Raw genomic sequence first — 16,517 nt, forward strand, 5'->3', positions numbered from 1 at the left:
ACAGATTTTTTTTAAATAAATGTAATTATGCTTTACTTAAATTTGATAAATATGTTAATACATTTAAAACTAATGGTATTTCTATTGTTAAATCAATTTAAAAAACTGCTCACTGAACTGCTCTGCCTCCGCATAGCTCCACCAGTAAGTGGAACCCCATCCTGACTTGAACTCTGACCTCGGTTAGAACTTTGAGGCCCTCCTCCACCCGCAGGCTTCATCCCTGGTGCTTAGTGTTAGAGCTCTGCTCTTCTGCTGGGCTACCCTCTGCCTTGTTTCTCTTTTCTCCTCCTTTTTCTTTTAGTGTGCTGTTTTTGTGCCTTTCGCTTTCTGCGCTTTCCTCTTTTTTTCCTAATTTTTCTCCTCACTCCTCTTATTGCCGCATGTCTCTCTCTCTTTCTCTCTCACTCTCCCCGCCGCTACTGCCCCTGCGGCCCGCCCCCTTTCTCTTTCTCATTATCCTTGCCGCTGCTGCCCCAGTGGCCCCTCTTTTTTGTGCTGTTCCCGCTCCCGCCTCCCAGCTGTCCTCAGCCCCCCCCTACTTAATGGCGGCCGCTGCACGGTTGTGCAGTGGGTGCACCGCCGGTGCCCCGAAGGCAATCCCGTCTGTGCCCGACTGCGACCCGCGCCAGGACCCCTGGACCTCCCACTCACCACCGCCACACACCAGCAGCACTCATCGCTCTCAACCCGGGACACGACAACAACTGTAAGCAGGCATCGCCAAGCAAAACCAAGGGACCCTTCACCTGTCACCACTGCAAATTCACCAGCCTTCATCACTCAAGCCCACCCCTGAGGACCCACAAAGCAGAACACAACCTCAGATGTATCCTGATCAACACCCGCTCCATCCACATACATGCCATCGAACTCTGGAACCTCATTGACACCACATCCCTGGACGTCGCCTTCCTCACAGAAACCTGGCATAACTCCTCCTCAGCTCCAGACATCGTCATCGCCATCCCAGACGGCTACAAGATCATCCACAAAGACTGCATGAACCGCCCCAGGAGAGGCATCGCCATCGTCCACAAAGAGGCATCGCCATCGTCCACAAAGAGTCCCTACGCCTCTCCACCAGCACCGAAGACTCCACAACCAACATGGAAATCCTCAACTTCCAGATTGGAACCAATCCTAAAACCACCCTATTCTGCGACACCATTGATGACCTCGCCACCACCCACGCACTTGCTTCCAAGGACTACATCCCCCTCGGGACCTCAGCTTCCACCTGGAGAACCTTAATGACAACAATTCCACAATGCTGCTCGAAAACCTTGCCAACCTTGGACTCAAGCAACTGATCACCTCGCCCACCCACTCTGTCGGACACACACTTGACCCCATCTTCACCGCCAGCAACCACATCTCCATTAGCCACATCACCGAACTCTAATGGATCGACCACCACTGTATCCACTTTATCGTCAGCAAAACCCCCAACCAATACTTCGCACACCTACCCCCGCAGGAATTGGAACAGGATCACCAAGGACCAGCGACTTACCAGCCTCAACAACTCCCCCCCCAGACAGTCTCAACACTAACACAGCTGCCAGAGACCTCATCAACTGTATCTCAGACTCTGCCAACACCTTAGCCCTCATCAACAAACCCTCCAACAGACGCATATCAACGAAAGCCAATTGGTTCACCCCCACCCTCAAGGAGTCCAAACAAAACTGCAGACGCCTAGAAAGAAAATGGTGCACCGACAAGACCCCCACCAACCACGAAGCTTCAAAAATGCCTTAAACACACACCACCAACTTATCAGGACCACCAAGAGAAATGCCTTCCAGGAACGCATCAACAGCAAAGAAATCTTCGCAATCATCAGCAAACTGACCAACCCCAGAGCAAACTCCATGGATATCATCCCCTCACAAGAACTCTGCAATAACCTCTCCACATACTTCCACCACAAGATAGCAGGCATCTACAGCTTCCCGACGCAGGACCTTCCCACCACCGGCATATCCACCACCGAAGCTCCTCCAAACCCCTCCCACCTACTCTGCTGGGCCAACATCTCCGACGAAGAAACCCTCAACATCATGAACTCCATCCACTCTGGCTCTCCCTCCAATTCCTGTCCCCACAACATCTTCAACAAAGCAAGCAGCACCATTGCACCCAAACTCCGGCAGATTATTAACCGCTGCTTTGAAACCACCACTTTCCCAGAAATCTGGAAACACGCCGAAATCAAGCACTTACTGAAAAAACCCACCGCAGACCCAGAAGACCTCAAGAACTTCCCGCCCATCTCTCTGCTCCCTTTCCAAACTAAGGTCATCGAAAAGGCTGTCAAAAGACAACTCACCAGACACATCGAACTCAACAATATCCTGGACCCCTCACAGTCAGGCTTCCAGAGCAACCACAGCACCGAGACCGCCCTCCTCGCCGCTACAGACTACATCTGCATCCTCCTAGACAGGGGTGAGACTGCGGCTCTCATCCTCCTCGACCTGTCCACCGCCTTTAACACCATCTCCCACCACACTCTACAGACTTGTCTCCACAACGCCGGCACCCGAGACAAAGCACTAGAATGGATCACCTCCTGCCTCTCCTACAGGACCCAAAGAGTCCGACTCCCCCTCTTCTACTCAGAGGCCACCAAGATCATCTGCAGCATCCTGCAAGGCTCCGAGCCCCACTGTCTTCAACCTCTACATGGCCACCCTAGCCACCATCGCCAGACACTACGCACTCAACATCGTCTCATATGCTGACAACACTCAGCTAATCATCTCCCTCACCAATGACCCACACACAGCCAAAACCAATTTCCACAATAGAATGAGGGCAGTTGCCGTCTGGATGAAGGAGAGCTGCCTCAAGCTTAACACCGCAACAACAGAAGTCCTCGTCATCGACAACAACCCCTCAGTCTAGGACATCTCCTGGTGGCTCACTGCCCTCGGAAGCGCTCCTACCCCCACCGACCACATCCACAACCTCGGCTTCATCCTGGACTCAGCACTCTTGATGAACCGTCAAGTCAGCGCAGGCTCCTCCGCATGCTTCAACACCATGCTCCAGAAGATTCTCAAATGGATCTCAACCAAATCCAAAAGAACAGTCCCCCATCCTCATCAGCGGCCGCCTAGACTACGGTAACACACTCTACACCAGAACCACCACCAAGGTACAGAAAAGACTGCAACGCATCCAGAACGCCTCCACCCGTCTCATCATGAACACCCCCAAACACAACCACACCTCCGCTCTACCGAGAGACCTGCGCACTGGCTCCCAATAGACAAGAGAATCATATTCAAATTCCTCACACACGCCTACACAGCACCACAATGCCAGACCAGAATACCTCAACCAAAGACTCCACTTCTACATGCCCACCAGACAGTTCCGCTCTGCCGACTTCGCGCTCTTCGCCGTCCCACGCATCTGGAAGGATAAAGCCGGAGGAACATCCTTCTTCCACCATGTCGCCAAGACCTGGAACTCCCTTCCCATCCACCTCAGAAGATCTCCCACCCTATCGCAATTCAGAAAGGTCCTCAAAACTTGGCTTTTCACCTGATCCCCTCTGTTCTTCAACGGCCTCTCACTTACTCCCCCCCCCAGCGCCTTGAGACCGTAGTGGGTGACCAGTCACGCTTTACAAGTATTATGATTGATTGATTGATTGTTTTTTAAACTAGGTTTTAAAAAAAAAAAAAACTTTTTTTTATTTTGACATATTTCCAAAAACTGCAAAAATATTACATTTTGTATACATAAGTACTTGTAAGTACTACATATACTTTTAAATAATACTTTTTAATAAGTTCAATTCATATTTATTAGAAATGCATATTATTATAATGAGGTTACCAATATTTTGGATTATTTTCTCTAGTAGATAGATTGGTTGAATCTATAGTTATTTTTTAAACGCTATATGTTTTTAGTCAATATTTTGTCATCTTGTTTATAGGTGTAGAAAGTTGATATTATGGCTAAATATATTTTTACCTCCTTATTGTGGAATTACAGTTTTTGTGGTCATTATATAGTACTGCAATCATGGACATCTATTTTTAACATTTTACTGAAGCTGTCAAAATCGGACTCTAATCTGACTTGACAAACAGTGTGAGTAAATTGCACCACTAACATCTAAAAAAAAGAATTTAAGCATAAAAAAGGTCATAATTCTTCTCATTGCATTTTTAAAATCCCTATTCCTAAAAACACCAGAAAACTTTCTTTTACTCCCACAGTGCATTAAGCATCCAAATATTCCCATTATTCCTTGGCCAACAATGTTTTGCAGTGGATATAATAACTGAAATAGAAATAGCAGGGAAAGAATAGGAATGGCAATTACTGTTGAGATTAATATTGATTTGCAGACATAATACACTATTTACAGCTAATATAGCTATAACTTTGCATAAAGACTGTTCATAGATAGCATAAACAGTGAATATTTTTTAGGGGCAGATGAGTGGTACAAAGAAGATTATTTATGGGCTTATGGGTAATAAAAAAGTAATTAGTGGAAAAAATATTAAATAGCATTGGGAAACTGTGTAACTGGACTGTTCTCTAATGTCACAAGAGACCACCCACCAGCTAAAAACAATTGTTAAGGTGCACAATGGCCATCAAAAGCATTCCTCTAACCAAGTCCTATTGCCCAAATCACAATGTCTTTCCTAGAAATGGAGAATCTTTACCCATCCATCCCAACCAACTGATCAAGATAAAAAGGATAATCAGACTTCCCACACACTATCCCTCCAGAACCTGAGGCTTATCTGACTCAGATGATCGACTTATTTAGAGACTAGACAGCAAAGCACATTGAAGTAACCACAAGGATGCATGTCTATGCTTTAGAATAGTGGTTCTTAACCTGTTGTCCATGGACTGCTGGGGATTCGCAATGCCTACTCACGGGGTTCGTGACTGCTTAGAAAATTAAATAATATTGACAGATTAATAAAGTGTATACAAATTCAGAAGTAAAGTGTTAGTATCCCCAAATTGATTTATGAAGCAGAGCAGGTGCAGTATTGATGATGAATGGCCTCAATTAAATTTAGAAAAACTCCAGTCTTCCCGTTAAAGAACGAGTTACTTAGCTTCTGTAATGCCTTTTCTGGCTGAGAGTATCTAACTACATACACGTCAAACTGGAACTGGAAAATTTTAAGCAGTACCTCTGCGAACCGGTAGGTGATGCTGGTCGGCTCCATGTTGGAGGAGACATTGAGGTTCCCATGTAAGCACCACCCTGTAAACTAACATCAGTTTCTTTTGTGACTATTTCCATGCCAAAAATGGATAGGCATGTAAAAAACAATATTTTGACCAGTGTGTAGTGTCTGACGGGCTCCTTAGGGTGAACAGCCCAGTTCCTAGAGCGGGAAGGATGGGAAGGTCAGTAAGGAATCTGACGTTAGAGTCTCCTTGGAAGGATGAGGAGGAGCTAAAAAAGTACGCAGAGTGATGATACGGCAGTCATGAAATGGTATGACAACTTTAAGCAGAAAAGAGCCACAAGTCCAAAGAATCGATTTGTTGGGGAAAAGCTGGTGAACAGAGAACTTGAAGCTTGCTTACTCTTCTGGACGATGCAATGGCCTCTGGTTCCTCAAAAAACAAAGGGTTGGAAATGTCTTTAATGAAACAACATCACAATACTTTGATACTAACACAGGCTCTGTAGACTCTCCAGTGATACTTTGGGAGGCATTCAAGGCTGAGAAGCACTGACACATGGTCAATAACATTAAGGATAAAAAAAACGGAACATTTCCGTACATTAACTGTCTTGCAAGTGGCAATCCTGGTGGCAGGTCACCAATATAGCACCAACCCCAAACAATCAAACATTTATAGAGCATGGCAAATCACCCGTGAGGGTCTTGAGTACAAGGGTCGGGTTCTTTGGGGTCACAAAGCATCATAGGAGAGTCTGCAGAGCCCGTGTTAGTATCAAAGTATTGTGTTGTTGTTTCATTTAAGGCGTATCCAACCTTTTCGAGGTACACCTCTAAATAAGATCAACGTCTGGAGCTCGGGATGGCACTCTCACCCATGTGCATCTACAACACAGACAGACTAGAATGGACAGAGCTCATAAGATGTGGCTTGCGGCACAATACAGACTATGACTAGACACCACTCAGAAGGTTCACAAAGCTTGGGAAAATTATATTGAACACCCAGAAGATCTCCCACCCTATCGCAATTCAGAAAGGTCCTCAAAACTTGGCTTTTCACCTGATCCCCTCTGTTCTTCAACGGCCTCTCACTTACTTCCCCCCCAGTGCCTTGAGACCGTAGTGGGTGACCAGTCACGCTTTACAAGTATTATGATTGATTGATTGATTGTTTTTTAAACTAGGTTTTAAAATAAAAAAAACTTTTTTTTATTTTTACATATTTCCAAAAACTGCAAAAATATTACATTTTGTATACATAAGTACTTGTAAGTACTACATATACTTTTAAATAATACTTTTTAATAAGTTCAATTAATATTTATTAGAAATACATATTATTATAATGAGGTTACCAATATTTTGGATTATTTTCTCTAGTAGATAGATTGGTTGAATCTATAGTTATTTTTTAAACACTATATGTTTTTAGTCAATATTTTGTCATCTTGTTTATAGGTGTAGAAAGTTGATATTATGGCTAAATATATTTTTACCTCCTTTTTGTGGAATTACAGTTTTTGTGGTCATTATATAGTACTGCAATCATGCACATCTATTTTTAACATTTTACTGAAGCTGTCAAAATCGGACTCTAATCTGACTTGACAAACAGTGTGAGTAAATTGCACTACTAACATCTAAAACTAACTGACAAACTAACATGTGAACTTATGAGCCCCAGAGAGGCAGACATATTTAACAGATACCTACTAATCCCGTTTAAGTATCTCCACCAAGTTTACTTTACCCAACCAGGTTTTGGCGAATACACAGGGATCTGGTGGCAGTGTGCCTACAGCATCAGGCGGTACTGGGTGACTTTCTTCATACAATATGGTCTTGTCCTGTCCTCCAGCCCTTGTGGGATGGCATAGAGCACATGCTCCAGCAGATACTGCGACAAACATTGACCAAAACCGAAAGGTTGCCTTGTTGAATGTACTCAATGACGAAGTATTTACAAGAATAGAGAAATCATTAATATGTCTGGGTCTTACACTGGGAAAAAATACATTGCACAGAAGTGAAGGGGCCCTACAGCTATCAGCCTCTCTCAGTGGAAACAGAGTATGGAGAGAAGCTAAATATTCGAATTTTCCCGCTTACAGGGATGTGGGATTCATAATTAGCATAAAAAATATGGGAGAGGTGGGAGGTATGTCCAGACTTTGCAGGCAACACCCGAGATGTCTTCTTCTGCAGCGACAGCCGGATAAAGTGAAAGGTGAAAGTGGAGCACGTGGAATACTTTACACACTTCCTTTTTAGTCCCTCTCTGTGACTACTGACAGTTGCTTGTCCTGTAACAAATATGTCATATATTGATTTGTGAATTTTGATGCAAACATCTTAATGGTTCACCTGGTTATTATATTTACTGGCAATAATATTTGGAAAATAGAAAACTTAACAAAGGCATTTGTTTAAAAATAAAAATGACTTTCTTGTAGATGTCCCCAACAGGCTTTTGGCCACGTATGCAATGAGGCAAAGGCCCTTGTGCCTCTTCTGCACCAGAAGTACATACAGTAGTTTTCCAATTTACTTCACACAAAGGTACTGGTTCTATAATACCTTTGGCGAAATGCACCTTTTGACTGACTACTATCCTAAGCATTTAGAAAGGTAGACCAGGAAAGACTACCTAATTACACCGAGATGACATCATAGCTTTAAATTTGACATCTCCACCTCAGTTTCACTGGTTTCTATACCTTACGAAAATACTGAAAACTGATTCTCTATAGTTGTTTATTTGCAGATTGTGTATATACACTCAGTTATGATTCTTACACAACTACACCCTCTTTTCACATGTGTGCAACCTCACAATATCTCTTATTCTGAAATAGGCCATTTAGTGTTTTGTTCTGGGATGACAGTTGTGGGTTGCAAGGACGGTGCTGATATTGGGAGAAAGCCTACGAATAATGAGTGTCTGGTTCACCAAAAATGCACTTATATGCACTAGTTCTCTTCCATTCACAACCTGGGTGTGAATCCATAGCACAAAATTAGAGTGGGAGAAGGAAACATCAGCCGGTTTTACATCTAGGCTTAAAACCTCACAACAACATTGGGTGTTGCTTCAGAGGGAAGCCTCAAGAGTGCAATGTCTTCAGAATACGTGAGACAAGGCAAGTAGTTACCCTACATATATCTGACACAAATGTGACACAAAAAGCATAAGAAGCCATCTTACCTCTTTTGGACTGTGCTTCGATAATGGGTAGAACATTTGACCACTGCACTGTGCAGCAACAGTAGTTGGAGGATGTAACCAATCTTTTAAAGGTGCCCCAGTCCACAGTAAGTGAACTGTGTCCGTGATGTACGTCTGATGGCCCTGGGCCTCTCAGACCATTTGGCAGTGGCGATGGAGTTGACGTGGGGTGCCAGGAAAATGGGGAAGAGATGGCACCTAGACATCTGGTACCTCAGGGAGAAGGAATTTCGGAAACAGTGCCAGCAGGCCTGCCAGCAGTCCCAGGAGGACTATAGGGGATCAGTGACCTCTAGCAGTACCCTGTGGGAGGCTCAGAAGGCCACAGTGAGGAGGCGACTTATTAGCTACTCTAAAGGTCAATGTGACAGGGCCAGGCAGAGGGTCTCAGACCTGGAAGACCATATACTGACGTTAGAAAGTCAACATGTGCTTACACAGTAGGAATCTCTTCTGAGAAACTCACTGCATACCGAAATGGTAATCCAACTGGAGTTCACACAGGAGGTGGGAGAAGCGTGGCTAGCCTCCAGCAGTAGAATTGATCAGAGGAGTGACAAGCCCAGCAAAACACTGTTCTGGCTGTGTATTCCGGGGGAGATGGGAGCCCCGGTGGCCTACTTGCTGGCCGATGATGATTCCCAGGTGACTAGGATTGAACCCTTCGTGGAAGCGTTTGCCAATTATTACTGTTTGCTGTATAGCACGGGAGCCCACGAGAACACCTACTCCAATTTGTGATGGACTTACCAATGCCTCGACTGACCCCAGAGGACAGCAAGGCCCTGGTGGCTGATGTCACAGGGGGAGCTGTGAGCAGCCCTAGATCAGCTTCCTGTGAGCAAGGCAGCAGGGTCCAACTGGCTTTCTAGACACATTTTGGCGCCTGGTGTGGCAACAGACAGGCTCCCTTCTGCTGGAGACTTTCCCTGAGGCCATGAAGACCTGTAAATTATCCCTTAACCTCCAGTTGGCCGAGATTGTGGTGTGCTAAAACTTGGAACGGAAGGTACACATTGTGAGGACTTCAGACCGATATTCTCCTTAAAGTGGAGGCACACATATGGCCCAAAATGTTACGCACACATTTTCTGTAAGTCATATCCCGTCTGGTGCAGCCCGACCAATCTGGGCTCCTGCCCCATCGGGTGACCGGGCATAATCTCCAGAGATTTCATAATGTGATTGCTTTGAGTAGCGCCTATCACAGCCACAGAGCCCTGTTGTCCGTTGACTTTAGTAAGGCATTAGAGTCTGTGGACTGGGCGTTTATGTTTGCCCTCTTGTCCCAAGTGGGATTTGGGCCGAAATGTATAAGTTACGTGCACCTTCTCTACATGGGTCTGATGGCCAGGGAGCAGGTTGGGGGCACGGTGTCGGAGTGATTCCCAGTGGCACGGGGCACCCGCCATGGTTGTCCTCTGTCACCCATGCTTTTCGCACTAGTGATTGAACAGCTGGCGGCCTGGGTGAGGGTGGACACACCTTATCAGGGCTTCCACTGGTCGGCAGAATTTGGAGATTGAATTGCACTCTATGTCAACAATGTCCTTCTGTTTCTGGGCGATCCGGCGACTTTGGGCCCAAGTGCGCTCCAGATTTTGGATGTTTTCGGATCTTATTCTGGCTTACAGATGAACGATCACAAATCTGCAGTTTATTGAATTGCTCCTTGAACGACAGACTAGCCATGGGCAGCGGGAATCCTGATACTTCCCCTGGGATTTAAGTACCTGGGGGTATTTGTTAAGGATGATGCAACCCATTCCTTTGACTGCAACCTGGCACTTCAGCTGAGAGGTCTTGGATGAGACATCAAATTCTGGTCTGCTCTTCTATTGTCCCTGATGGGGCGACCAGCAACTTTCAAGATGGTCTCCCTGCTGCGCCCCTTGTACCACTTGCAGAACCGACTACTAAAACCTTCTTCATTAAAGTCAATGCACTGTTCAGATTGTTTCTCCGGGGGGAGGTATGCCCTGCACTGCCTTTGGGAAGTACTGTAAACCAATGACTAATGGGGGGATTGCCACCCCAGACATAGCCCTTTATTACTGGGCTACCCACTTACTCATCATGAATGAGCGGTGGTTTGGCAGCTTCCAAGACCCTAAGTACGTGGCTGAGGGCTGGATGCTAGGAGACCAGGGCTTCCCTTACTTGCTTTATGGAGGGATGATTCCTACAGCACTTCACCCGGCTGTGCGGTGCTGCTCAAGATATGGAGCAGGGCCATGAAGAGGAAATGGTGGGTGGACCATCTCCCTCTGGAGATCCGTTGTGGAAGGTTGTTTTACTCCCACAGGTTGCAGCCCTTTGGGACTTTTCTGCTTCGGATATCATATGCATTTCTAAGTTGGAGATGTACTCCATGCAGGATGCTGAAGTCCTTTCAGGACTAGCAAGAGGAGTATGACTTGCACCACACCCAATTTTTCCAGTATTTGCAGCTCCGCCATGCCCTTCTTCCTACCCTGACGACGGAGGACATCCCTGAGTTCTCCCTGATGAAGGCTAAGATCTTCCTTACAAAACTCACAAGCACAAACTATATGACATATACAAAATGTTGTTGCGCAATCTCCCGGACCCAATGGAAGGGGTCAGAAGAGCATTGGAAGGGGAGTTAGGTCACTTGAGGATAAGGACTGGAGGGAGGTGGTGGAGACCCTAAGGGAGGCAATCATAGCTTCACAATTTAATTTAATACAATTAAAGATGCTCCACAGGATTTACCTCACAAGAGCCCGACTGCACCATATGGACCTGGTCGCTGCAGGGAACGGCTTACGGTGCAATGACCTGCAGGGCGACTTACCACATACATTTTTTGCATTGCTTGGGGTTGGTCTGCTTCAGTGAGGGAGTGCTGGGTCTGCCCAAGAGGGTGCTGGGTTGGGCAATGCCCCAAGACCCCTAACACATACTCCTTCATATCACAGACAACCTGTTGGGCACGTGATAGCAGAAGGCGCTTCTATGGCTGGGACTGGTGGTCCCCAAGAGGGACATTGCTAGGGTATTGAAGGCAACTGAGGCCACGCCGGTGGAGGCATAGGCCACATGCCCAGACCACTGTTTGGGCTGGAACGACCGATATATCTGTCCGATATACCTGTCCTCAGAAGCATTTCAGGATTTGGAAGGTTTGGGAAGACTACAGGGGGATATAATTGAAGCCGTGTGCTATTGGTCCATTGGGGGAATGAAAATACAAATACGGGGAGGGGACACCACCCACAAGGTACCATGAAAAAACAGGGTGTGCACTACTGTTCTGTTACACATGGTCTTGGCGGTCGGTCTGTTGTGAAGCTACAATAGACTCATGTAAGGTTGATGTGTGACCATGGTATTGTATTACTGATATTGTTAGGAGCATTTCCTTGCTCCTGTGTTGAAAAATCAATAAAGCATTTTAAGGAAAAAAAAAGACTGTACACTGTTTCCTCAGCCAAGACAGTGTACAAACGTGGAAAAAAGATCAGGAGTATGATTTATTTTTTCAATTGGATAGAACACAGTCTATTCCTTGAGGAAACAAAGTGGAATTGAATCTTAGCACCAACCTGTCTGGAACTAACTGTTTACAATTCAAGGGGCGTAACACTTGAAACAGGTTTGTGCACCTTGTAGAAGTAAAAAGGAGAAGAAGCATGTTCATTCAGGTGAAAACCACTGTGTCGCACAAGGCCAGGAGTCCCACAAACATTAATTAGTCTGCCCAGGCAAATTCAGATCCCAATTAACTATAGGATGAAGGACAGGGAGCAAATGCCTGTAGTCTGGTCAGGTGATATTCACTGATTTCATTAGCAGCGAGAAAGATCTCCTTTAGCTAGTTCCTGTGTGTGCCAAATGTCCAACATACATCCTACGTAATTGCGTGGATTGTCACTCCAAGACAGGGTATATTAGCAGAACTTAAGCCAATTGCTATTTCTGGGAGGAACTGAGGTGAACAAATTCTCAATGGGGAGGACATGTTTTGAAAGGGCTAGCTTCTTAAGAAACCAATGATCAAGCTGAGCAATGGTTCGGAAGCCTGCAGGACTCATTCCATGGACAGGTCTCCCCTGCAGCGGACTCAGATGTATTCCCTCTGAAGAATGAGTAGAAAATACCAGAAGCCAATCTGGAGAGGCTACCTAGGCATTCTAGAATCAAGAAACACCTACAAATAGAGGAAATCATTAGAGAGATTTAAATTAAATCTTTCAATTTAGCCATAGGCAATGTCCTAGCAATCTACTAAAGTGCTGGAAGTTGGCACCCTTAAAGTATAAGCAATGCTGGTGCATGTTTTCTATAGAAGAGGTACCATCTGGTTGCTGTCTTTCCCTAGAAGCCATAGAAAAGGAAAGAAAGCATACATTTCCTCTTAAAATTGGATACCGCAATAGATTCTGCTCCCTCCTGGTGTTGCTATAAGAGCTCAAAATATTTCATGTATCCAAGCACAGGACCTTGTAGGCACCACTGTCCTAAATACATTCTTGACCGCTCCATCAGTCAAGACACAGCAGCACAATTTTATAAGGAGCTATTTTATTCTCAATTTCAAAAATAACCAATGTTTTCATCTGCTTCATGGAGACATGAAAGGTTAAGTCATTTCTACCAAGTTGGAAGTTCTGAAATTCTGTCCAAAATCCGCTTAAGAGATAAAAGGGTTAATTATTGTCGGTTTTGGTTATTCTGCAATGGTCCTCACTGTTTGAAGGTTAGTCCATATGGAGCTTTCTAGTTCCACAGCAGGTACGAAGATAGCCAAACCCCATCAGTTTTCTGGAATTCCATGTATGTTTTTAAAGCATCAACATTAGCAAACTAAAAATATTTTGTACGAATGAAAAGAATGAGTCAGGAGGCCTACATGTATCACTGTGTCAGGTGATCAGTCTAGGGTTCTGTAAGCAAAGCAGGCTTGGCCCACAGAAACTGGACAAAAAGCAGAGAAGGAGTGGGGGAGAGACAGCAAGGCTTTTCCTGACTTAAAAAGAACATCTGAAAACAATGCAACTTATCACTTAGAGAGTTCTTTAATTAAATAGATGAATAATAAGCAGACAGATACACAGACTGACATATTTAGCCACACGGCCAGAAGACATGGCTACGGCCTAGAACAGGCAGCCATGCATTAATCACTTCTAATATTGCAAAGAATCCTTGTCCTTAAACTCCAATCGGTCTCCCTGCAAATACATGCTACATACATGAGAGTAGAATTTTCTCTGCAGGGAGACCTCTCTCACACCACAGTTGAAAATGTTTAAGAAAAAGAAATCAAAATGCTGATGAGATGGCTCACAAGGTCAATCAGATCATTTGACTTCAACTGAAAGTATACATATTCTTTACAGAACTATCAACCCACATTAAAATATTCAAAAGGGACCATAATATACAATACAAAACGTGTACATTTGAGTATGGCAAATGTGTTCTTACAGTAAACGTGGAATCAGGATCTGCAAGGGATATGGTTAGGTTTTTACGAAGTGTAGTCCAGCTCTCACTATTAAGGACATCCGATGGGGGAGCTGAGCACAATGTCCTCAATGCATCTAGCCGTACCTAAGAAAATAAATGAACAGAAAGTGATAAGAACTAGTAAAATTTCTTGCGAAGCACTAATCATTATTAAATCTTTATTGCTTGAGTAGTAAAAACCATTGCAATATAAAACATGATAAAACATAATAAAATGACCAGTTGCTAGAGTTAAGTTCTTAAAAATGCTTGAAAGCAATGAGGACTAGAGTATTAACAGATGCTGAATAGAGTTGTTGGGAGCCCTGCCTGCTCATTACAGCCATTGATAAAGCTGCCTATTTGGACTCGGAAGAAAAGCTAGCCTCAACAATCATGAAGAAATTTTTAAACAAAAATCAAGAGAAAGCGGTAAAACTCGTGAACTAACATTTAGTAGTTGATGGCCAAGGCACTCCACTTTTGCAAACTTTTGCCTGTTCTGGGACAGAGCGGAAACATAATTGAGGATTAAAACTGAGATCTTGAAGTGGAGGTAAGACATATAAACTGTTACTTGCGATGTGTTGTCTGCAACGCTGTACGCATCACAGTTATCCTAAATCGGCCATGGTCAGTTGCTTTTGAAGCAATTGTAAGAACTTTACCCCCCAGCAGCAGAATAGAATTGACTCCCTTGAGCCAAGCTATTACCGCCAGTCTGCAGGAGAGGATATTATGGGATAAAAAGTCAAATTTTAGCAGCTTCCTTCTTTCTGGCCCTAAAGCTAGGCAGGTACAAAAGGTGTGCAACAATGATCCCTGAATGTAGCCACATAGGCGGCAGTTTTGGTCAAGATACTGCTCTTTCCAGGGTGGTCGAGCGGCTTTGGTATCAAAGAATCCCATGCGATAAAACAAGAATTGTTGTTTTGTTCGAATGGCTACGTGTTCGGCTAAGTAACCTTGAGAAAAACAGTCAAGTAACACCCTAAAACTGCCTAGGCGTGCCATCTTTTGGCTAAGGAGGCCTTGTCTGTGATGAGTGAAAGAGAGCGGACAGAGATGTTAACTAATCTATTAAATTCGGACTTCCCCATGCCACATTTCCATGCATCTTCCATACCCTGGCTAATAATGACTTGGTTTCGGTAGCTTTCCCAGGAATCTTTTCTATTACTAGTTTGTTGAGCCTGCACTTCTTGCCAACAGAAGTGTGATATAGAGGTATTCTCTGCAAGCCGTAGCCTCCATAATTCTTTGAGAAAGGCTCCCTGTCGCTGAAAATTCAGATTTTTTAAGCCCATCTCCAGTCTGATCTGGGCCGGGGAGGCACTTTTCGGAATGTTGAAGATGGCCTTGTATGCTTTAACTTGGCTAGTATTTAATGAGGGAATCTCTGGACCCTGCAGTACTTCGGTCCCATAAGAAATGGCTGGAAGCAACTGAGCTGACATGACTGAGATGAGACGAATTTGGACAATCCAGCTTCCTCTTAACCAACTTGAAACTATACGTTTGTGAGTGGGCCTCTGCATGGATCAACAGCAGGTGGCATTTCCATTTCAGACGTGGTTCGAGATGGACTCCTAAATATTTATATGATAGCACCACCTCTACTTTTTTTTCTCCTACAAACCAATTGAATGATTGTGAAGCGATAATAAATTCATTTTTCTTTCTTGGTTGCCGGAGTGTGGAATGGGTCATGGAAAAATTTATATTAGAACTATGTTCCATCATGCAGTTATTGTGAATGTTTATTTGAAGAAGCATTATGTTAAAATGTCAGTTTTTTTATAACCTAAAGTCGCCTTACTGCTAGTCCTTGTGTGTCTAAAGATCTTTAGCTAGCCACCTGGACTGTAGCACTGCCCTTTATATCAGTACAAACTGACTTATACTGACATATCAGCAAAGTACTGATATGAATTCCTGCAGGTACTCAGTAACTGTATTTATTAAAAACGATTCCTAAATGATGGGTATCCACTTCTACAAGTACTCTGCAAGTATTTTCAAAACATTTTACACCCTGTAATCAGAGTTCTGGGGAATATTTCCTAAGCACAGATCAAAATGTTCTGAACTCATAAAGGGCATTAGGACTGAAAGGGTGGTTTCAGCTTACACTTACTCTCCAATGATAAAGGAGTAAAAGTTAATGCCATGGTCTAACTCCATACTTTATGAAGGGCAGCCTGATAAACAGCGCTACAGTTTTGTTTCTGGTGAAATTGTTACCTACCTCTTTGGGCATTGACTACGGAGCATAACGCCGGAAAACAGAAGTTTAATCATCTAGACCTCCGTTCTGGTACAACAATCTTCCTTGGACCAAACAGCAGCTCAACGGTTTGGCTACGGTGTTGAAAAAGCTATTTTGCTGTGACTGCTGCTTTTCCAAAAGATTATAGAACATGGATTAAACTTTTCATTCATGCCTAAACAGTTCTCATAGGCTTACCTCCTTGGACTGGCTTGGATCAAGCCTTTCTGCAATCATCTGCAGTTGCTCCTGATTCATGAAAGAGTAGCTCTGTAATAAGGCAGCAAAATATTCAGAGTGAGTCTAGTGCACATTCCCAAAGGATGCTCTATAAAACTGCAGTATGTTGCAG

At 44.3% G+C, this 16,517-nt stretch overlaps 1 protein-coding gene across 3 annotated transcripts in view; it reads right to left on the minus strand.

Annotated features, from left to right (window-relative positions):
- TBC1D32 (TBC1 domain family member 32) overlaps positions 1–16,517 on the minus strand; it is an 804,546-nt gene that overhangs the window by 700,147 nt on the left and 87,882 nt on the right. For all 3 annotated transcript variants that reach the window (XM_069235394.1, XM_069235395.1, XM_069235396.1), the window contains 2 exons: positions 16,364–16,435; positions 13,876–14,001 (listed from right to left, as the gene is read on the minus strand). In XM_069235394.1, coding sequence (XP_069091495.1) covers positions 13,876–14,001; positions 16,364–16,435 — 198 coding nt within the window. The remainder of the gene's footprint in view (positions 1–13,875; positions 14,002–16,363; positions 16,436–16,517) is intronic.

The sequence above is a fragment of the Pleurodeles waltl genome, chromosome 5 (assembly GCF_031143425.1).
Source record: "Pleurodeles waltl isolate 20211129_DDA chromosome 5, aPleWal1.hap1.20221129, whole genome shotgun sequence".
In the NCBI taxonomy this organism is placed as follows: Eukaryota; Metazoa; Chordata; class Amphibia; order Caudata; family Salamandridae; genus Pleurodeles; species Pleurodeles waltl.